Source organism: Hemicordylus capensis, chromosome 6 (assembly GCF_027244095.1).
Source record: "Hemicordylus capensis ecotype Gifberg chromosome 6, rHemCap1.1.pri, whole genome shotgun sequence".
In the NCBI taxonomy this organism is placed as follows: Eukaryota; Metazoa; Chordata; class Lepidosauria; order Squamata; family Cordylidae; genus Hemicordylus; species Hemicordylus capensis.
In genome coordinates, this window is record NC_069662.1 from 168,959,209 (window position 1) to 168,981,888 (window position 22,680).

At 51.4% G+C, this 22,680-nt stretch overlaps 1 protein-coding gene across 3 annotated transcripts in view; it reads left to right on the plus strand.

Annotated features, from left to right (window-relative positions):
• Positions 1–7,553: 7,553 nt before the first annotated feature.
• Positions 7,554–22,680, plus strand: part of PTPN23 (protein tyrosine phosphatase non-receptor type 23) — a 49,558-nt gene continuing 34,431 nt past the window's right edge. The window contains exons 1-3 of one of the 3 annotated variants that reach the window (XM_053260248.1): positions 7,554–7,842; positions 19,603–19,677; positions 20,822–20,949. In XM_053260248.1, coding sequence (XP_053116223.1) covers positions 7,759–7,842; positions 19,603–19,677; positions 20,822–20,949 — 287 coding nt within the window. In that variant the 5' untranslated portion in view covers positions 7,554–7,758. The other 2 variants (XM_053260249.1, XM_053260250.1) reach the window with 2 other exon arrangements.

Here is a 22,680-nt window from a genome sequence, read left to right on the forward strand (position 1 = left end):
GCACCTTCTTCTGTTCTACAATGTCTTTCTTAAGATATGGTGACCAGAACTGTAAGCAGTACTCCAAAAGTAGACATGACAGATTTGTATAAGGGCATGATAATATTAGCATTTTTATTTTCAATCCTCTTTCTAATAATCTCTAGCATGGAATTGGCCTTTTTCACAGCTGCTGTGCACTGAGCTACTTTCCAGTCCTCTGTTACAGAGCCCGATTGTAGGGACAAGTTACATATTTTTGCTAGGAGAGCAACAATTTCACATTGGAGTTCCTTCAGAACTCTTGGGTGGATGCAATCTGGCCCTGGTGATTTGCTAGTTTTTCCAAGTCAGTTTAGAACATCCTCTCTCATAATCTCAAATTGGCTCAGTTCTTCAGTGTCCAAGCCTGAGAAGCTCAGTTCGGCAGAGGGTATATGGTCAGTATCTTCTGCCATGAAGACAGATGCAAAGAACTCATTCAGCTTCTCTGCAATCTCCATATCCTCCTTAGTAATCCCTTTCACACCCTCATCATCTAAGGGTCCAACTGCCTCCCTGGCAGGTTTTCTACTTCTGATATATTTAAAGAAGTTTTTGTAATTCCCCTTGACACTTCTAGCTGTGTGCTCCTCAAACTCTCTCTTTGCGACCCTTATTGTCTCCTTGCATTTCTTTTGCCAGAGTTTATGTTCCTTCCTGTTCTCTTCATTTGGGCAGGACTTCCATTTTCTGAAGGAAGTCTTCTTCCCTTTTATAGCTTCCCTGACTCTACTTGTTAGCCACGCTGGCATCCTCCTGAACTTGGTGGTACCTTTCCTCCTTCTTGGTATACATTTCAAGTGTGCTTCTAGTACTGTGGTTTTAAACAAGTTCCATGCTTTCTGGAGTGATTTGGCCCTCCTGACTTTCCCTTTCAGCTTCCTTTTTACCAGTCCACATATTTTTGAGAAGTTTCCTTTTCTGAAGTCCAGTGCATCTGTGTTGGACTTCCTTGACAATTCTCCACTTGCATATTTGCTGAATTGGATCACACTATGGTCACTGCTACCCAATAGTTCTGCAACTCTGACATCTCACACCAGGTCCTGGGTACCACTCAGGATTAAGTCCAAGGTTGCCATCTCTCTGGTTGGTTCCGTGACTTAACTATTCTAAGGCACAGTCATTTAGGATGTCTAGAAATTTGGCCTCTCTTTCATTACCTGAATGTGAATTTAACCAGTCTATGTGTGGGTAGTTGAAGTCACCCTTTATCACTGCCCTGTCCCTCTTAGATGCCTCTCTGATTTGCCTCTCCAACTCCGGATCACTCTCAGCGTTTTGATCTGGAGGGCAATAGCACATCCCTAGTAACACATTTCCTTTCAGTCCTCATATTGTCACCCATAATGATTCTGTGGAGGACTCTGGTCTTCCTCGGTTTTCTAGCTTGTTGGATTCTACATCTTCTTTAATATACTGTGCTACTCCATACTCAATCCTCCCCTCCCTGTCCTCCTTGTAGAACTTGTACCCAGGAATAACAGTGCCCCACTGGTTTTCACCATTCCACCAGGTTTCTGTTATGCCCACTCTGTCTCTGTATTCATTAGCAACTCCAGCTTACCCATCTTGGCTGGGAGGCTTCAGGCCTTGGTCTATAAACATCTAGACACTGAGTCTCCTGCCTGGTGTTGGCATGTGCTGACTCCCTGTCACTTGAACTTTTTCACCAGCTGTTGTCAGGTGTTTCCGTCTGCTCTACTCCTGGTTCTGCTCTGCCCCCTTCTGCTTCATCTGAAAGGTTTGCACCCACATACCTTAGGGGATTTTGCTTACTGAACCAGACACCACCCAGTTCCTGTCGGCATTGCTTGTGTGAATGACTGTCCCTGTGTTCGTTTTAAAAGTGAACCTGGATACATGATCAAGATAGGAAGTGTGCTTCTGTACCTTTGTTCAACATAACATGTAAATGGCCATACCTGTATACAGATCTGTACCTGGGCACACTGTACATTTATTGTGCAAGTGTGAATGGGTCTAGCATCTTGGCCTACTGGATGGACTTTCCTGCCTTTCCAGTCCTGCCTTGATGGAAACACTGTAATGATCACCCATCAAGCCTTACTAAGAGCTGGTTCTCATCTGACTGTTTACATTTGGGTACACACATCTCCACACGCAGGAGTTCCCCATCACATTTTGTTCACCTCACAGCCCTTTACCATAGAGGCAGTGGACTCCTGAGATCCACGGCTTGCTCTCCAGCCTCCACCATGGGAAGCCTCTCCGATAGCACTTGGTTGCCTAGGTATTCAGATGACATTGCCGGGAGCAGATACTTGCAGGGGAGGGAGCAATTCAGTTCCCACCCCACCGGCCGACGGAAGACAAGGAGTTCACAGAAGCATCCAAGCTCAGGGATCTTCGCAAGTGCCTTGTTTAGGCACTCCCCTTGACTGGGCTCTGGGAGTGCAAAGCTATTTCTCTGAGGCCAAGGCAAGAGAGCAAGGAATGGGGAAGACAAGGGCAACTTGGCTATCAAGAGAGCTGGAGGTAATTCCACACAGAGGACAGATGAGGACGGTGCTGCAGGTGCTCTGAGGAATGCCATAAGGAGAGCCAGCGCGGTGTAGTGGTTAGCGTGCTGGACTAGGACTGGGGAGACCCGAGTTCAAATCCCCATTCAGCCATGAGACTTGCTGGGTGACTCTGGGCCAGTCACTTCTCTCTCAGCCTAACCTCCTTCACAGGGTTGTTGTGAAAGAGAAACTTAAGAATGTAGTACACCGTTCTGGGCTCCTTGGAGGAAGAGCGGGTTTATAAATATAAATACATAAATAAGGCAGAGCTGGGCAAACTTGGCCCTCATTGAACTACAATGTTGTTGAACTATAACTCCCATAATCTCCAGTCATAATTTATTGAAGGGCTTTAAGGAGACTTCTCAATAAAAACACTTCCAAATGTTTAAAAATTGATTTCTCAGTTGCTTGGTTTCTACACTGCCCTTTGACAGTGTTCCCAGTGTGGTTCCAGGGGCACACCCAGGCCGTTTGGGCGCCTGGACCACTCAGGAACAAGGGACCCCCCTGCACAAGGCCCCCCAAAACCTCCTTTGGGGGGGCCCATTGCCAAACAGCTGCGCCTGCAGCACACGCACCCTTCAAAACCTCTGTGCTTTAAATATCTATATCTATATCTATCTATCTATCTCTCTATCTAATCATTACCGTGGCTGAGGGGTGGCTGCAGGGGGAAGCAGAGCAGTCCTTCTCCCCACTCTCTCCTCCCTCGGTGGGGGTCAGAGCACGCGGGGCCCGTCTGTTCGGGCCAGTGTCTTTTCCCAACGGCGAGGTGGCCTGCCCAGTTGAGATGGTCGCAAGCCCAAACAGACGGGCCCAGTGTTGCTCTGGCCCACACCGAGGGAGCGGGGAGGGGGAGAAGGACTGCTCCGCTCCCCCCACCGCCACCCCTCAGACGTGGTCATGATAATTTGTTTTAAAAGCATGGAGGTTTGGCGGGGTGGGAGCAGGGTGGCTACCGGAGGCCCTGGCCATTTGGAGGACCCCCCCGACCTTGGAGGACCGGACCGGGTCCCCAAGGTCCAGGGGTTAGAACACCTCTGGGTGGTTCAGAAAAGAAAACAGCAAACGAGACCACAATATCCTAAAACTCATAGCACAATCAAAAACCGATTTAAAAATAGCAGTTAAAAGGAGCAACTTGAATGACTGAAAAGACCATGTATGAAATACAGCCTTCTGAACAGAGCCCCACATAATATGGAAGTTTCTCTAATGTGGAAGCTACTTCAGTAAGAAGCTGGTCCAATTAATATACACTGCCCCTGTCTCATAATTACTTCCACTTTGCATAAAAATTAAAAAATTATATCCCACCTTCCACACCACTGATCCACCACAGATCAGTTATGAGGAAAGTGTGATATAGTCTTTTTTAATTATCTGGAATCCGGGGGGGGGATGTTTAAGGAGGCTTTTAGTGTTAAAGTTTTAAGTTATCAAGTTTTTAATCTATATTTTATACTGTTTTAATTGTGTTAATGTTTTCATTATTATTCTTTAAGTTGTAAACCACCCAGAGATTTTTATATGGGGCAGTATGGAAATGTGCTAAATGAATGAATAAATGAATGAATGATTGAATAAAGGAATGTTAATAGGTGCTTTATGTTATATTTGTTAACTTATTTCTGGGATTTTTATTCTGACCCGCATTGGCCTCAGTGAGCTGGTGACTGAGAATATGTAAAATAGCAATTTGTTCATTTCAGATTAAATGCCATAAAAGGTCGGCAACTTTATTCAACTCCTCCACATGGATGGAACTTCTGTGTAGCAATGAACATATTACATATTTGTAGATTATAAGGAATGCTATTCTTGCACGTAGCAGGGGTTCTTAACCTTGTGACCCCTGATGTTATTAGACTACAACTCCCATCGTGCCCAGTCACAATGGCTGATGGAAGTGGTAGTCCAACAACTTCTGGGAACCCAAGGCTAGGAACCCCTGAATTAGATGTGTGTAGGCTTAGTTACAGTAGGCTAAAGGGACCAAGGATTGTTAGCAAAGGTCTAAGGGATGCCTTAGACCTTCTGAGACTCAAGGGGCAGAGCCTGAGAACTAAGGGATAATCTGCATAGAATGGGGTGGAACCTGTGGGATGGGGCGGAGCCTGGGGTGGAGCCTGATGGCTGTTAGCAAAAGCTCTGGTCAAGTTAAGCAAAAAAAGAAAAAGAAAAAGAAACCCTTCCTGTTTGGTTCTGACTCTGATACGTTAGTCCTTCCACTGGAAACCCTGAGGCGGCTGGAGCCCTTTCACTAAAAGTCAAAAGTCAGGAGACCGGGTGGGGTCTCTCCCCCACTGCCCCTTCCTGGCCGCCAGCCCCTAAAGTAGCATCAAGATCTGTCTTCTTCTTGTTGTTGATTGCTCATATTTGTACTCCGCCTTTCTCTTCATATTCATACTGTATATTGGTCTAAGGACAATCAGATAAATGAAGAGTAAATCACAGCAGTCAGATTCAGGAAGCAGCACCTAAAAAGCCTTCAAACAAACAAACAGGTGGCCAAGCTGAGGTTTTCCAGCTGTTGTTCAACTACAACCCCCATCATCCCCACTGTGAAAAAATGGGGAAGTAGCTCAGTAGCTGAGCATCTGCTTTGCATGCAGAAGCTCCCAGGTTCAGTCCCTGGCAGCATCTCCAGGTAGGGCTGGGAAAGGCTCCTGCCTGAAACCCTGAAGAAGTAGCTGCCAGTCAGTGTAGACAGCACTGACCTGGGTGGACCAAAGTCTGACACAGTATAAGGCAGGGTTTCTTAACCTTGGGCCCCTAGATGTTGTTGGACTACAACTCCCATCACCCTCAGCCACAAAGACCATGTCTGAGGATGATGGGAGTTGTAGTCCAACAACATATGGGGGCCCAAGGTTAAGAAACCCTGGTATAAGGCCTATTCCTATGTTAAGAAGAGCCCTGCTGGATCAGGCCCAAGGCCTATCTAGTCCAGCTTCCTGTTTCACACAATGACCCACCAGATGCCCCTGAGAACCCCACAGGCAAGAGGCGAGACAAGAGAGCATGCCCTTGCTGTTGATCCCCTATAAGTGGTATTGAGAGGCATCTTGCCTCTGAGGCTGGAGGTGGCCGATAGCCACCAGACTAGGTGCCATTTATAGACCTCTCCTCCATGAATTTGTCTAAGCCCCATTTGAAGCCATCCAATCTAGTGGCCATCACCACATCCCGTGGCAGAGAATTCCACAGATTAATTATGCACTGTGGGAAAAAGTACTTCCTGGTTCTAGTGCAGTGAGAGAGGGAGAAAAACTTATCTCAGTCCACTCTCTCTACTCCATGCATAATTTTATACACCTCTATCATGTCTCCCCTTAGTCGCCTCTTTCCTGAACTAAAAAGCCCCAGGTGCTGTAGTCTTGCCTCATAAGGAAGGTGCTCCTGGCCCCTGATCATCTTGGTTGCCCTCTTCTGCACCTTCTCCAGTTCTACAATGTCCTTCTTAAGGTATGGTGACCAGAACTGCCCACAGTACTCCAAATGTGGCCGCACATAGATTTGAATAAGGGCATTATAATACTAGCATTCTTATTTTCAATCTCCTTCCTAATGATCCCTAGCATGGAATTTGCCTTTTTCACAGCAGCCACGCACTGAGTGGACACTTTCAATGAGCTGTCCATCACGACCCCCAAATCCCTCTCCTGGTCAGCCACCCCATCAGACCCCATCAGTGTATAAGTGAAGCTGGGTTTCTTTGCCCCAATGTGCATCATTTCACACTTGCTTACACTGAACCACATTTGCCATTTTGTCGCCTACTACCCCAGTTTGGAGAGATCCTTTTGGAGCTCCTCATAATCTAATCTAATCTATCTATCTATCTATTTATAATTTAACATATTTGTATACCGTCCACTACCAGTCTCTACAGCAATAAAAACAAAAGAATTTGTAACAATTAAAATTGTTGAGCCATTTTCTGAAGGGTGGTATAGAAATAGAATAAATAGAATGCATAAATAAATAAATAAAATATTAAAAATATTAAATTAAAATACCCATAAAAACTACCAGATAGCTAACAAGCTTGGCTGAAGAGATGTGTCTTTTGTTGTTTCCTAAAACCTAAAAGGGATGGAGCAGGTCTAATCTCAGCAGAAAGAACATTCCACCACTCTGGGGTAACTGCAGAGAAGGCTTGCCTTTGAGTCGTCACCAGACAAGCCGACAGCACCCTCAGAAGAACCTCCCCTGAAGATCTTAATAGCCGGTGGGGTTCATAACAAAGAAGACGTTCTCTTTAACACCCTGGGCCCAAGCCGTTAAGGGCTTTATAGGTAATAACCAGCACTTTGTATTTGCCCAGAAACCTATTGGTAGCCAGTGTAGTTCTTGTAAAACCAGAGTAAAATGGTCTCTTTGGGACATCCTGGAGACCAATCTGGCAGCAGAAACCAAATGCAGCTTCCAGACTGCGTACAAAGGCAGCCCCACGTAGAGTGCATTGCAGTAGTCAAGCCTGGAGGAGACCAGCATGTGTGCACCACCACCGTCCTAAGGTCACTAATGGGCACAGTTGGCAAACCAGAAGAAACTGATAGAACGCTCCTGGCCACCACCTCCACCTGAGGTATCAGAAGGAGGGTTGGGGCGCAAAGTCCTCCCAAACTGTCTGCGGGCCTGTTCCTTCTGGGGGAGGGCAAGTGTTTCCTCCAACAGGAATGCCCAGGTGTTGTGGACTACAACTCCCAGACCTCCCAGCTAAAGGGCACTGCAGCTGGGGATGCTGGGAGCTGTAGTGAACAACGTCTGGGAATCCCCCTTAGAGGGAGCCCTGATAGCCCCATCCAGTCAGAACATCCAGATCCATCCCATTTCCCGAACTGCGGCTTCCTATGACGGGAGTCTGTGGTCCAGCAAGTGCAGGAGAGCTTCAGCTTGGCCGCCCTTGCGACAAAAGAACAAAATCCTCTCTCCCTCCCCTCCCTCCGAGCAGCGGTAGCACCAGGAACTACACTTCCCATCAGGCCGCGCGGCGGGGGCGGCCCCCTGGCTTCCGGCGGGCGAGTGGGCGGGGCGCAGGCCCAGGCAGGCAGTTCGACTGGCCTCGGTTCGAGTTCGGCTCCGCCCGGAGGGGCCTGCGAGCGCTGCCGCGAGCCAGGGGGCTGCTTCGCCTCCCCGACCTCCCGTTGCTGCTGCGTCCGCGTGAGGGGAGCCCGAGGCCGGCGGCGGGCGGGCGGGCGGGATGGAGGCCGTGCCCCGCATGCCCATGATCTGGCTGGACCTCAAGGAGGCCGGAGAATTCGCCTTCCAGCCGGCCGTCAAGAAGGTGAGGGGAGGGGAGGGGGCCGAGGTGGGGGCTGGCTGAGAGGTAGCGGGGGCGGGGCTGGCCGGGGGAGGGCGGGGCTGGGTGCTGGGCGAGGGGAGCCCCCGAAGGAGCTGGAGGGCGAGGGCGGGGGCTCTGCAGGGGGCGGGGCAGCGGGTGGGGAGTGCGGGGCGGGGCCCGGGCTCCTCGGGGAGGGGGCGGGGCAGAGGAAGACGTGGCCCTGGGGGCTGCTGCCGAGGCCAAGGGAGGCGGGCCCTGGCCGGAGGCCCCCCCCTCCCTCCCCCAGGAGGACCTCTCCTCCTCCAGGCAACCACATCAGGCTGGGAGGATGGGGCAAGTGGGGGAGCCGCCCCCCCCCCGGTGCAAGAGGGCTTGGACACAGTGTGTGTGTGGGGGGGGAGTGCAGATCTCCAGGGAGGGTGGAGGGGGTGAGTGGGCCTTGCGGGGCTGGCCTGTGCCACATGGGGCAAAGAAGGGAGTGGGTTGTGGGTTGTGGCAGGAACTGGATCCTTGTGGCTCAAGCCTCTCTGAAAAGGTGAGCTCAGCAATCTGGGCATGTTTGTTGCTCTGCCCCTGAGGCCTCACGCAGCACGTCGTGCCTGGAGGCCTCGCCTTCCCCGGGAAGAGCTGCTGTGTTCTGGTTCCATCTTTGGATCTCTGACTCTGGCTTCACCCATAAGCTTGCCTTGCAGGGATGCGAAGAGCCTCCCCCGGGTCGGTTGTTACCACCACAGGGTGTTTTGCCCGCTGAGACAGAGTTCCAGGAGTGGATAAGATCCCGCGGCAAGTGGAGACTTCCTGCCATCACTGGCCAGGGTCCATGAGTGGGGTTGTGTCCTCACTGCTGTGCAGTGGGTTGCAGGGATGGGGGAATTGCTCCCCCACTAGCTGCATCCCCCTCGCCTGATCTGGCTGTGGGGTTCTGCTTTGTGGAGTAGAGGGGTCCTGTCCTGTGCCTCACTTCCGTGGCAGTGTTAGCCACAAATCTTTGCAGAAACAGACTGCGTGTGGGGATTCCTGAATGCTCTGCTGAGGATCATGAGTTGTGTTGCAGTGGGGAGACAGAAGGTAAGATGAGTTTGAGGGGGTGTCAGACTGAAAAAAACGTGAGAGACACTGCGTTAGGAGAGAACGTCTCTGCTTGAAGAGATGTGAGTGTGTGTAATGGGTTCTGGGGGGTGCGGGGATGGGCCAGGGATAGGGAGAGGTGCTGGAGGGTAATGTGGTGGTGGAAGTTCTGTTGGGCAGCAGATGGGGAAGTTTGTGAGGCTCAAGGGACATGTCACTGGAAGTGACGGTGGAGAGGTGGGTGTCAGTGTTCCCTCTAACAGGGATGTTGTTGACTGCAACTCTCAGAATCCCCAAGCAAAATCCGTTATAGCTGAGGATTCTGGGAGTGGTACTGATTCTGGGAGTTGCATCTGAGAATCCCTGTTAGAGGGAACACTGGTGGGGGTGCTGCTGTTGCACCCATCACACCTTCACATTCATTCTCTTCCTTATATTTCATACCTACTTGGATTCAAATATATCTAAATTCTCTTCCTTGTGCACTTTCCTTGCCAATTCCCATGACCAATGTGGGGTCATGCTGTTGCCCTCCCTCATACGCGTTGCAGAATGGAAATCCCTCCCCACTCCCGCCCGTGGAGCCCTTGGAAGATGTATTTAAGGAAGAAAAGCCTCTTGCAGCATCCTTGGTTGTGAAGGGAAAGGCGTTCTAAGCGAAGCACACACAAGGTCCCCTGTTTCCAGCTGCGTAACTTCTGGCAAGCCCTCTGCTCCCCCAGTGTGCCACTTCCCCCAGGCCTACGCTCCGGTCATCACCATCTTCCTCTAGAAGTTGTGCTGCTCCTGTGGCTTGATGGCTTTGAGGGAGAGTCTGGGAAGGTGTATTCACATCAGCAGAAGTGTTGCAGGCAAGATACAGAGGTGGTGATCTTACGCGGTTTGACAGTCCCGAGGGCCCGCTGGAAGTATTGTGTCAAGTCCTAGTTGTCAGATTTTAAGAAAGTGGATAAAAAACCAACAACCTGGAGAGCGTTTGGAGGAGAGCTGCAAAGCTGAGAAATGGTTTAGAGTTCTTGATGCCGGAGGGATGCCTTAAGGAACTGGGCATATTTGGACCAGAGGAAAGAAAGAGAAAGGCAGCAGCCCTGTGTTCACAAGTAAGTCCCACTGAAATCAGAGGGATTTAATTCTGAGCAAACACAAATTGGATCAGGGCTGCATTCAAAGGCAAAAAGGAAACATCAGGTATTTCTGTATGGAGGAGCGTAATAAAACGTGGTGTTTCTGTAGTGCTTTTTGAGTGTTCAGAATGCTTCATGTACAGAGATCCACCAATTTAGGCTCACTAGCCAGCTATTATTTGTGGCCGCCACCAGGCCCTTCTCTTCCTTCACATCCTTTTCCGGCACACAGGCAGTCAGGAGAGAAGTGAGTCTTCTGCCACTTGCATTGGGAGATGAAGAGGGTAAGAAACAGGGGAAGCCCCCTCCGACTTCTCAGAAAGGAAGCCTTCCCAAAAATAGCCGTGGAAACAAGACTTCTGGTGAGGAGATCTGTGCGGTGCTGGGTGTCCTGCTCGCCAGAGGATTGGGAAAACTTGCCGCTGGCAAGTGGGTTTGTAGATGCCTATTCACGCCTATTCAGTGTACCTTGTCTTGTGGGTTCCCATATGCTACTGGTGAATTATCTGCTGCTCTTTCACAAGGAGAGCCATGTTCACTGGGAATATCGGAGAATTCTCCTCTGCTGTGCGAAGGCCTCCTCTTTCCTGGAGACCAAGTGGTCCCTTTTTTTGTAGACAGAGGCACACTGAGAAGGGGTGGACTGAGCCCCTACTCTGGGAGGGTTTACATGAACAAACCGCTCAGAAGTAGGGAAGACAGGAGGCCTCTCTTGCTTCCTTCTCCCTTTAATCTCTTCTGTGACGACAAGCTGTTTTCACTGGGCAGCAAAGTAAGGATGATAAAAGGGTTCAACTTGCATCAGAGCAGATTTAGGTCAGAGACCAGGAAAAACTTCCTGATGATGAGACTTGCCAGACTGGAATTTTTTTTAAGGGGAGGAGAAGGGCTGGGAAAATATTTCACATGAGCACATTGCTTGGGGTTTTTCCAGCCCTCTGGTTAAGCATCTGTCAGAGAAGTCTTAAAGCAGAAGAGCATATTTTCTTTGAGGAGAAACTGCTCTTCAGACATGTGATATGGGAAGAAAACGGCTCTCTAGAAGGATAAAGTTCAAGTTCTAGGCGGTTCCCTGGGTGAATCGCCTTCCTTGTTCCCCTTGCTTCCTGGTAACAGAGCAGTTTTATTACGGTAGTTCCTTCCTGCCAGTCCTTCGCTCATTGAGCAAGTCGGGTTAGGGATGAGGGTTTTTAAAGAGCTAGATGCACAGAGGAGAGGGTACTTTCTGCCAAGCCTGACCTAAGCAGAGGCCGGCTCCTCCCTCTGGGACACAAGCTGCTTCTAGCTAACTGCCTCCTCCTTGCTTTGAGGCTGCTCAGGCCAGCTTTTGGCCTGACCCAAAGCAGTTCCCTCTGCGGGAAGATTCTTGGATTTCCCTGGGAGACTGTCACTCTGGAAGGACGCCGAGCATTCTTTCCCTGGAAGTGACTGAGGGCATTTTGATACTGCAGACTTAAACTGGTTTAATCATTCTCTTTTCCCAGAGATTGTATAGTTTTGTGAGGGTGGGCTTGGGATCTCCAACTACGAAATTCTTTAGAGGAAACGCTGGCAGATAAAGTGCTAGAAAATGGAGATATTTGCCATGTAGATATGCCCTCCTAAGCTCCTGCATGTCTGTCAAAGGGCACTGGCCCTTCTGTGTTATAAAATGGCACCAATAAGTTTTGGAGTAATATTGGGGGGCTTTCAGGAAAGGAACCATTAACTCCGTGTCTCTTCACCCTCTTATAGCCCAGTAGCCTGATTTCACCCCAGCCCATAATCCTCTTTCCAGTCTTGGATGTGTCTGCTCCAGTAGGGTTGCCCACTTTGCCAGCTTCTGTCTGTGTGCATGTAATGTCTGTGTGATTTCCCCTTCCTCTCCATGCTGTGAAAAACTTCCCTGTGTCCTGCTGGGAAGGGTCTGGGAGCCCCTATAATGCGGAAGAGTCTTGACTCCATTGGACTGACTAGTGTCTTGTTACAGCAAGGATTTGAATGGGGGGTTAACCCTGGGATCCAAGCAAGGCCATTAGCTTAAGAGGGTGAAGATTCTGCTTTATTCCAGGGGAGGGGAAAGAGGGGGGCTTGGGAAGGCTGGTCTCCACTTGCCAAATTTTTGGATGTCGTGGGGTTGAATGAATGTCTCCAGTTTTGGCGTGGCAGACTCATCATGAATTGGGTCTTAGACAAATATAAAATTTTAGACCGGAGTACAGCTCATTGGGAATTTCTCCTCCACAAGCCTCATTGAAATGGTTGGCAGCTGTGCAGGAGTCCTCTTGCGCTTCTTCTGTTCATTTATTTTCAGAGGCCCACAGCAGGAAAAGTTCCTACTAAGTTGTTCCTTGGTCCCTCCCTCCCCCTACCACAGTATAATGTTGGAGCCTGTAGGAGGGCTATAAAAGCTGAGCTTCTCTCTGTTTTATTAGGAGTGCTCTAGGAGGTATTTATTCATACATACTGCTATTTCATGTTTTTCTACTTAAAAAGCCAACTCAAAGGAGCTTGCACAGAAGCTGCACAATACTAAAACCAATAATTAAAAATGATTTAAGCAACAAAATGCCAGACATCTCTAATGACCAGTGTTGGCTGGGAAAAAGGAGCTGAGTCACAGCTGCTGGTGGCTGGCAAGGTGGCAGGAATCAATACAGAAGAGCTCGTTTCTGTTTCTTACCAGAAGAAGTGATCGGGAAGGACGAGGGGAGAGCCTGCATACTTGTGCGGGCCGGGTGGGGGTGGGGGACATCTGTGGTGCAGGTTGCAAAGTCCCCGAGCCTGGGAACCACTTTGCAAAAATCTGCAGGTAGGTGCACAGCATGTGGGCCAAGAGAGAGACGGGGATTGGAAGTGCTGAAGGAGAGCCTGGCTCCTGAGCTCCTTAACATCTGTAGATAGCATTTGCGTGTATCTCGTAGCTGCTTCATGCAGGCCTTGACAAATTTTCTCTAGCTCTGGGAGCCAGCCCCTGAATTTAAGAGCCATGGGGTGGACCTGCAGCTCACCCCCCCCAACGCCCTCTGCTGCATGTGGTGGGGAGGAGAGACAGGCAGACACACACACCCCGCTTGCTCTCTGCTGCTCCCGTTCACATCTGTCTGGCTCAGGCAGGTGATGGACTGATCTGACCACAGGGTGGAGCAGCCACACACACACCCCGCCCGCTTGCTCACTCCTCCTCCTCCTGATCATGTCAGTCCATTGCCTGGCTCAGATACCAAACTTAAATTTCCAGGTGCCAGGGTGAGCTGGCGCTTGGGAATTGTCAAGTCATAGGATTTATGACCTCCGCATAGTGAAGAGTCACAGAACTCCCATGGACTTTAACTGCTGGTGAAATGAGAACCCTTCTGGCAAGAAGCAGGGCCTTCTCCTCGGTTGCCCCAAAGCTCTGGAATGTTCTTTCTCCCGCCTCCTCAGTCCCCATCCATAATTCCCCTTGTCTCCCAGCCCTCCAAAGGGGAGGCCAAACGCTTGTGTCTTGTTTGGCTTGCGGGATGTCTGGCTAGTTGATTGTTTGGGGAGTTCTTGGGGGCGGGGGCTTGGTTTAATTGTTTTTGTTGTTGGATCATGTCTGTCTGTCTCCTTAAGTGCTGGAACACAGGGAGAAGCTGCTTTATATGGTTCAGTCTTGTCTGCACTGGCTGGCAGCCGCTCTTCAAGGTTTCAGGCAGGGGAGTCTGCCAGCCCTCTCTGGAGATGCTGCCAGGGGGTGAGCCTGGGACCTTCTCCATGCCAGGCAGAGGCTGTGCCACACAGGCAGCCCACACATGGTTTTAACAAATCAACAGGCCATATGCAAGAAATCTGGGCCCTGGTGTGAGGGCTGGGAGGTTGCTTCCTTCTGGAGCACATCTTGGCCCGCGGGGTGCCAGGCAGAGGCCCTCTCGCTCGGCTTCCCTTTGGCATGGAGAGGCCTCTTGTCATAAGCTGCCAGCTCAGCCTTCAGTCTGGGATGGTCAGCAATACAGGCTTTCCTTTAATCCCAAGAAGCGGACTCTGTGGGGATGACATCACCCCACTCTCGGGTGACCTTCCTCTCCGGGCCGGGCAGCTGCCTCTGCAAGCTGGCTGCTTCTCTGTTTTTGTCCCCCGGCGGCATCTTGGCTTGGATGCTCCTGGTTGGGCAGTTTCCGTGGCTGTGGCAGCTTCAGCCTTGCAAATCTGCAGGTAGGCCCACAAGAGTTACGAGCCTGTGTGCGCGAGAATGTGCTTCCCTGCTTCTCTCGGCATACCAGGGTGACTCGCTTGCTGCCATTTTCAGTCACTTGTCAGAAGTTTTCCCATCAGTGTGGCGTGTCTGTAAATTGGGGGGGAAGTGACTGTCCCTGCCTCAAGGGGCCTGCAGTCTAGCTACCAGGGAGAAAGGGGAGGGGAACGGGGGCAGGCAGGCGAAGAGCAGGCCGTTGTCTCAGGTACACATCCTTCAGCTTGGTAATGGCAGGGGGCACAAACTCCGGGGTTGGGCCAAAGGCTTCATGGAGAAGTTGGGTTTTAAGCAGGGATTTGGAAGAAAGGCAGAGAAGGCTCCGTGCAGGTGTTCTGGGAAGGGGCAGCAGGCAAGGGGGAGCGAGAGAGAGGCAGGTAATGTGGAGTCCTTGGAGGGAGCAGGAGGTCTTCCTCCAGTAGCTGAGGGTGGTGGAAATGGAGGAGTGAAGGTCACGGGCGGGAGTGCCATGGGAGTGCCACAGTGACCTAGTTGGGTCGTCCCCCGTCCCCCCAAGTCCAGTCTAAGGTCAGATGTTTCACTAGGGCTGAAATTCTGGACTTTTTTGGATCATGCCTGTTGGCTGCTGTGTAGCAGCTGCAGGAGGTCCCTTCCTTTCCCCTGTCCTTGCTCCCTGCCTCTTCATTTCTATTCTTTTTGTAAACACAACTTAGTTGGCATTATATTGGGTGGGGAAAGGAGGAGCAGAGAATTGCATCTGGGGAGGGAGATGGGACATAGGAGTGGTTTTGAAGCAGGATATGGATGAAAGGGGCAGACCTAATTTCCATAGTGTTTAAATGATGTGTGTACCGGTTGTATAGCTGAAAGTAAAAACAGTTAAAATATTAACTAATAATAAACCCCCCTAGGTACTGATTGTGTGGGATGCTCAGTGAACATAGGATGTAGGGATGTGCACACACTAGTGCACAACTAGTGCACAAACTTGTGCAAAGTGACTAGTTTGTGTACTCCTGGGAGGCGGGCAGGGGCCTTTAAGGGGCAAGGAGGGTGCCCTTATCTGCCCCACCAGTTTCCCCTGCCAGCGCTCTCCCCAAAAGCGTTGGTGTGGGGCTACAGCGTACCTCCCTGCAGCCCCGGTCAGCATCATACCAGAAGTGGAGTGCATGCACACGGCATGCATGTACGTTGGCCACCTCTGGTACAACACTGACCGGGGCTGCAGGGTGCTGAACACCAGACTTTTGAACCAGAAAAGGAGCACCGAGCCCGTTTGTGCACATCCCTAATTGGAAGCTGCCTTCTAGTGAGTCAGCGCCTTGGCCCCCCTCACTCGGTATTGTCTGCCCCGATTGGCAGCGGCTCTCTGGGGTTTGTCTTTCCCAGCTCTACCTGGAGATGCTGCCAGAGATTGAAACGGGGATCTTCTCCATGCAAGGTGTGTGCTTTCCCCCGAAGTACGGCCCGTCCAGTCCTCGCCTCCATCTGTCTGCATATACCAACGTTTTTCTCTCCTGCCTCTTATGCAATTGATCAAGGTGGCAAACAAATGCTAGGTCCATGCCAGAGCCTGGCCCAGCTGGCCCACTGGGGTGTTTGCAGGGTTGGTTTTCAGCATGGCTGGACAACAGATTGCTTTGAAGCGCGTGGAGTTGTGCAGATGATTAGTACCCCATCGCTGCAGTTGGTTTCTGGTGCTCTTGAGGATACAGCTCTCCCCAGCCCCGCTCCAGTTGTGTGCACTCTGCAACAGGGCGTGGATCCCCCTGTGCCCCAAAGGACGCATCCAGCCAGCTCCGTGGGGCTCCGTTGCAGTGCGGATGTGGTCCTGCGTCAGTGCTGGCTCTGCACTTAAAGCTCTGCTTCCGTTGCCAATCAATGCAGTTATGTTTCGGCCTCCGTTTCCCATCTGTGAAAAGGGCACTGGAGTGACTTGTTTTGCGAGGTGATCAGAGTAAGCACTGCAGAGTCCATTGCTAATTTAAGTGCGCTCTAAGCAACGGGCAGCTTCCCTGGAAGCCTGAGTTGGGCTCTTTCTCCCTTGAATGAGGCCTCTTCTCTGGATCACGACACACCTGCGTCTGGCTCTGAGCAAGGAATGAGGCAGGACTGGCCTTTCCGGCCCAGCCTGCCAGCACCTGGAGGATGTTGGCAAAGTGAGGAAGCTGCACTAGGAAGCCACCCGGGGGGTGAAAAGCCTCGAAGGCCACACAAGGAGCAAAGGCTTTCCCTTGGAGAAGAGTAGGGCTTGACAACACTTGGCTGCTCAGGAGGAAGAGTTGGGAGGATGCATTTATAAAATTGGTGTCAGGAAAATGCACCCCCAGAGGCGGCTTACAATAGAGAAGCACAACAAGAAGCTAAAAAACAGCATAAAAAGCAACTGCAGATGAAATCCCAGCATATAAAGAACCGGGGTGGGGCGGGGGGACGACAGTCAGAGTGAATCAGTCATGAGTTGAATCAAAGGCCTGCAGAAATACACATGTGTGAACTGGGTGCCTCAACGGGGGTGATGTAGCAGAGAGGCCCTCTCTGGTGTCTTCACTGTCCTTGTGTTGGATGAGGGCAGGATAGAGTCTCCTCAGCTGATCTTGTTGGGTGGCCAGGACCATACAGGAGGATGCGATCTTTCAGGTCTCCTTGTTCCCAGTTACTTAGGGCTCGGGAGGTCACCAGCCATGCTTTGAATTGGGCCTAGAATTTGCTTGTAGTATTCATAAGGATGGAAAGCGGTGAGTGCCAGCTACAGGAGGGGAGGGTCATTTCCTCAAATGGTGTCTGGGACCATAAGAGCTGTTCAGGCTTGGACAAGACCTTCTAGAAAGGTCTTGGGCATGCAGGCTTAGTAAAGGGACCTGACCGGACACCCCCACCCCCACAGCCTTCTCCAGCTTACCTGTGGCTTGCCTCTTGCTATGTTCCCGTGCCTTGTGGCTGTGCCTGGCTAAGTAGCCCAGCCGCATTTGGTGCTAGGGCCTCTCCAGGATGGAAATGCTCTGCACGAGCACATACAGAGCTGATTTTCTGTAGCTGCCCTAACAAGAACTCAAGTCTGGTGTAGATGTTGACTGCTTGGGAAGAATAGCCAAGGTTCCTTCTGAGAGCTCATAGGTGTTCAGCCCTCAGAGAAACACCTTGCTGGTCAGTTTATGGAAACATGAGGAGGAGGAGGGGGGTGTTCACTGGGGTGAATCCTTGACTTTAAGGGATTCCCAGGTAGGCTGCCACCATCCACTTTATTTTAATGTGTGACAACCCACTCTCCCTATATAGGATTCCTGGGGGGTAAAGTGGCAAAACCCTCCCTAGAAGGGGCTGAGCATTCCTAGGCCTCCAAAGGCATGTGACTAAGGCAATATTGCCTCTCTCTCCCTGCCTCATACAAGTATGTCTCACCTGTACATACTGTACAATATGCCGGTATCACCTGTACGTGTTAGCAGGGATAGCAGGTATGTATCCTCTGCTAACTGGGCAAAGAGAAGCCTTTTTAAAATGGTGATTCTCTTGATTGAGCAGGGGGAGAGCAACTGGCCCTCTCCGTCCCCAGCACAGCATCCCTCCAGTGGCAGTTGCTGGGGTCTCTTTTATGTTTCTTTTTAGACTGTGAGCCATTTGGGGACAGGGACCCATCATTTATTTCTCTGTGTAAACCGCTTTGGAAACCTTTGTTGAAAAGTGGTATATAAATATCTGTAGTAAATAAATAATTGTAGTATCAGAAAGTTCAGCTCACCCAGAAACTGAAATCTTGTTACAGGGTTTACTTACAGGTGAGCCCTGACTCTCGGTGCATGTCCAATCCCGTGCACAGGAAGGAACATAGGAAGCTGCCATATACCGAGTCAGACCCTTGGTCCATCTAGCTCAGTATTGTCTTCACAGACTGGCAGCGGCTTCTCCAAGATTACAGGCAAGAGTCTCTCCCAGGCCTATGCCAGGGAGGGAACTCGGAACCTTCTGCATGCAGATGCTCTTCCCAGGTGGCCCCATCCCTGAAGAGGAATACCTTACAGTGTTCACACATGCAGTCTCCCATTCAAATGTGAACCAGGGCAGACCCTGCTTAGCAAAGGAGACAATTCATGCTTGTTACCACAAGACCAGCAGCAGTGACTCCGTTTGTTTCATCCTGAGCCATCAGTGGCAGAGAGTGATAATTATCCTAATTATTCTCGAAGGGAGACAGTAAGGCCAGAGAATGGAATTAGATTGCCACTATGGATTGCTGTGTCCCGAAAGGAGAGGTGCTTGTCCCAGCATCCTTCTGGTGTTGGCTGGCAGGTTCTGTCCTGTCCCTGTCCTTCAGGTACAAAGAGTCCTATGCTGGTCAGTGCTGAAAGGCATCCTGCTCTCAGCTCTGGATGGGGAGGATTCTCTAGGTAATAAAGCCTCACCCACACAGTGGGAGGAGATGAGCTGGGACTGGGTCATAGTCCTGTGTAGCAACAGCCACCAGAGGGCTGCTGTGCTGGGGCTGGATAGGGCCATATGGAAATTGCATAAAACAATACGGTCCAAATTACAGTCTAAAACAAGTGAGAAATGACAGCAGGTAACATGAGCAAGGTGATACACAAAAAACCAAAAACCACCTCAGTTTTAAAGGCATCTTGGCAGAAGCCGCAGCAGCCGCTGCAGGTGAGACGGATCTCTCAGGTCCAGCAGTCCCCTAGCCATGGTCTAGCGAGGAAGAAGGAGGTCCCCTCACACGTGTCCCTCAAGCATCCCTCTGAGGAGGGCTTCCTCAGATGATCTTGGACTGTGGACAGGCTCAGATGGCGGGAGGTGGGGGGGAGGAGAGGCAGTCTTATCAAAACCACCCCATGGGTGCTCTGTATGAAGGTGTGAGGCCCTCATTCTGCAAGGCCCTCATTCTCCTCTGAGAGCCGATTCTTGGATCCAGAATGATCAAGAATTGCTAAATGAAGCTGCATGGAACAGTGTTGAAGCTAGTTGTGGGCAGGCAGGTGTGTAGTTACTATATTTTAGTAGCATGTGTGTTTCTGAGGAGCACAGCCATTGTACATTTCTGGATATGCCATACAAAGCTGGGACAGTTGCTTGTATCTGAATCCAGATGCAGGGCAGGGAGAGGAGAATTCTGGACCTCCCTTCTCTGCCAGCAAAATAAGATGCTTGGCAGCTGCTGTCCTCCAAGGTCATAGGTGGGGAAGAGCCAGTGTTAGAGCACATGCCTTGCGTGTAGAAGATCCCAGGTTCTCTCCCTGGCAGCATCTCCAGATAGGGCTGTGAAATACCCCTCTCTGAAACCCTGGAAAGCTGCTGCCAGTCCGTGCTGACGGCCCTGAGCTAGGTGGACCAGGGGTCTGACTCGGTAGAAAGCAGTTTCCTAGACGTGACTCTCCTGGTGTAAGCTGTAACTTTTCCTTTCCCCATTTCTTTCTCCAGTTTGTTCTGAAGAACTATGGTGAGAACCCAGAGAACTACAACGAGGAGCTGAAAAAGCTGGAGCAGCTCAGGCAGGTGAGCATCTCCACCGTTCTCCTGGTGGGAGTTGAGCCTCAGCACCTGGCATGAAGGGGGGCTCTGCCCAGGGGAGCCTTGACAATAGACCATGCAGGGTGGGCGATGCAGAGTAGTGGTGTGCACGGAACCACCGCGGTGCGGTCCGGCACTGAGGGGGCTCTACCTTTAAGGGCGGGGGGTAGAACGTACCCCGCCCACCACTCTTCCCCCTCTGGCGCTGCATTTAAGATTGAAGTTTTGGGGGCGGCAGCGTTCCTCCCTGCCGCCCCTGCCCCTGTCGTTGCCCAGAAGTCGAGTAAATGCGACCAAGCATGCATGCAGGCGCGTGCGCACCGCGATGGGCGCATGCGTGGTCGCATTTACTTAAATGCAGCGCCGGAGGGGGAAGAGCGGCAGAAAGGGTAAATTCTACCCCCCCTCCCGCCCTTAAAGGTAGACCGACCCCCCCAGTGCCGGACTGGTCCGGTTCCGAACCGGTTCGGAGGCCTCTAACATGGCCTCCGAACCAGTTCGTGCACATCCCTAATGCAGAGACATGGAAGGAGAAGCCAGTAGTTGGCCAGCTACTGCAAGAGAAAGGAGCCTGGCCCACAAACCTGACCTCTGCCCATTAAGTGGGCCTTGATGGAAGGAATAGTCAGGTTCTCTCCATGCAGTTTGCATCTAGCAGACTATAATACTTCTCAAGCGGCACTCATGTTTGTTTATTTTTATTTTATTTATTTTTACATTTTATATCCCGCTCTTCCTCCAAGGAGCCCAGAGCGGTGTACTACATCCTTAGGTTTCTCCTCACAATAACAACCCTGTGAAGTAGGTTAGGCTGAGAGGGAGTGACTGGCCCAGAGTCACCCAGCTAGTTTCATGGCTGAATGGGGATTTGAACTCGGGTCTCCCCAGCCTTAGTCCGGCACTCTAGCCACCACACCACGCTGGCTCCATGTTTGGATTGCTGTGTGGAGTGTGGTTGCTATTGGCTAGTGTCTGTGACAATGTTAGATCTGAGCAGTGGAGCACTTTCCACCGTGGGGGTGTTGTTAAGTGGCTGGATGTCCTCCTCCAGCCCTCTTGGCCCCCCAGTCCAGAGCGGTGTTCCTTCCCAGCACCAGCTGCATGCCGTGGCTTCCCTTTCTCCCTCTAGAATGCTGTGAATGTGCCCAGGGACTTTGAAGGCTGCAGCATCTTGCGGAAGTACTTTGGCCAACTTCACTACCTGCAGAGCCGCATCCCCATGGGGGCGGAGCACGAGGCCGCTGTCCCCATCACCTGGTAAGAGAGCAGTCGGGGGGGGGAGGGCTGGCGGAGGAGTGAGGGGCCAGCCTGGCCCTCCACCTCTCCCCAGAAGCTTTTGGGTGACCTTCAGGCTGTCGGATTGGCCAAGGGGGCCTGGCTCATCCTGCACCACGAGATGGGGCGGAGCCCCGCTCCTTCTGCTTCACCAGCTCTTGCAGTATGCTAGGATTCTGCCCAGAATGCAGGAGGGATGCCGTCCCTGCCCAGAGAGGCAGACCGCTCAGAGGTGGATGGAGAAGACACGACTTCACAAAGTAACAGCCAAATGAAAAAGGAAAGATTGTGCCGTGTTTGAGTCGGTGTCGAGCCATGTGGTTTTCTGGGTCGAATACAGGAGGGGTGGACCATTGCCTTTCTCCCACGCAGTATGAGATGATGCCTTTGCCATATCCGCCTCCAGCACCTTCCTCCATCGCTGTTGTCCGATATAGGCAACTGCAAATATATATTTACTAGGCACAGTTTGGGAAGCACACCAGTGGGGATTTGAACTAACAGCCTCTTGCTCCCTAGGCAAGCTTCTTCCCCACTGCGCCACCGCAGCTGATATAGCAAGATGAAGGGATATTTTATTTATATCTATATGCCACGCTTTGTCCCAAGACCCCAGGGCGGTTAACAACAAGATAAAACAATTTAATAAAAACATAACAGAACCAGTACAGCTAAAAGTTTAAAAAGAGCAAGGGACAGCTGACTGGCCAAAAGCCTGGATAAAAAAGGGCAGTCTTCACTTTCCCCCTAAAGGCTGGGGGAGAAGGGAGCCATGCAGATCCCAGCTGAGAGCGGGTTCCACATCCTGGGGGCAGCAACTGAGAAGGCCCTGTCCCATGTGTTCCACAAACGGGCCTCAGCAGGTGTTGGCACACGCAGCATGGCCCTCCCAGCCAATCTAGTCAGGTGAGCAGATCCAGTTGGGAGCAGACAGTACCTCAGGTATCCGGGGCCCAAGCCATTGAGGGCTTTAAAGGTAGTAACCAGCACCTTGACTCGTACCCGGAAACAAGCCTGGAGTAATACGTGTGCTGCAAGCAGTCCCAGAGATCAATCTGGCAGCCACGTTCTGCACCCCCAATCATTTCCGCATGCATTCCAAGGACAGCCCCACTTCGAACACATTGGGAAAGGCCTGGGGAAACTGAGCCTGTGGGGATCCCAGAAAAGCTTTGCAGGGCAGCTGGGTGTTCAGAAGAGGCTTGGAGGAAGAGAGGAAGCTGCGTGGCTCGAGATGGGGCTGAGGAGCCGCTCGGGTAGGAAGCAGCCAGCCTCCGTGTGGCAGCCAGGGGCAGCCCAGTGTGCTTGGCGCAGGGAGTGGGGAGGGCGTCGGAGATGAGGAGGAGCCGTGTAGTCGGGGTGGAGGCAGTGGGCAGGCCTCTGTGAGGGCTAGCAACTTGAAGCTGATTTTGAGATGTGCAGGCTTGAGGGAAAGGCATCTTGAGTGAAAACTGAGAGTGAGTGAATGAGGAAACAAGCAGCACATTGTCTGCTTCCTCTTCCAGGCTTCATGTGGGCACAAGATCTGCAAGGGGGGCAAACCTGCATGTTTCTGTTGTGATCATCCAAGACAGGCAATTCTGTGATTTGATTTCACCAGTGTAGTTACGCTCCCTGTGCCTCAGGCAAGAGGTTCCTGGAATGGGAGACATTTGGCGCTTAAATCCAGGCTGTGTTGGGGGGCCTTGCCTGGGAAAGGGGCCACGTTCCAGC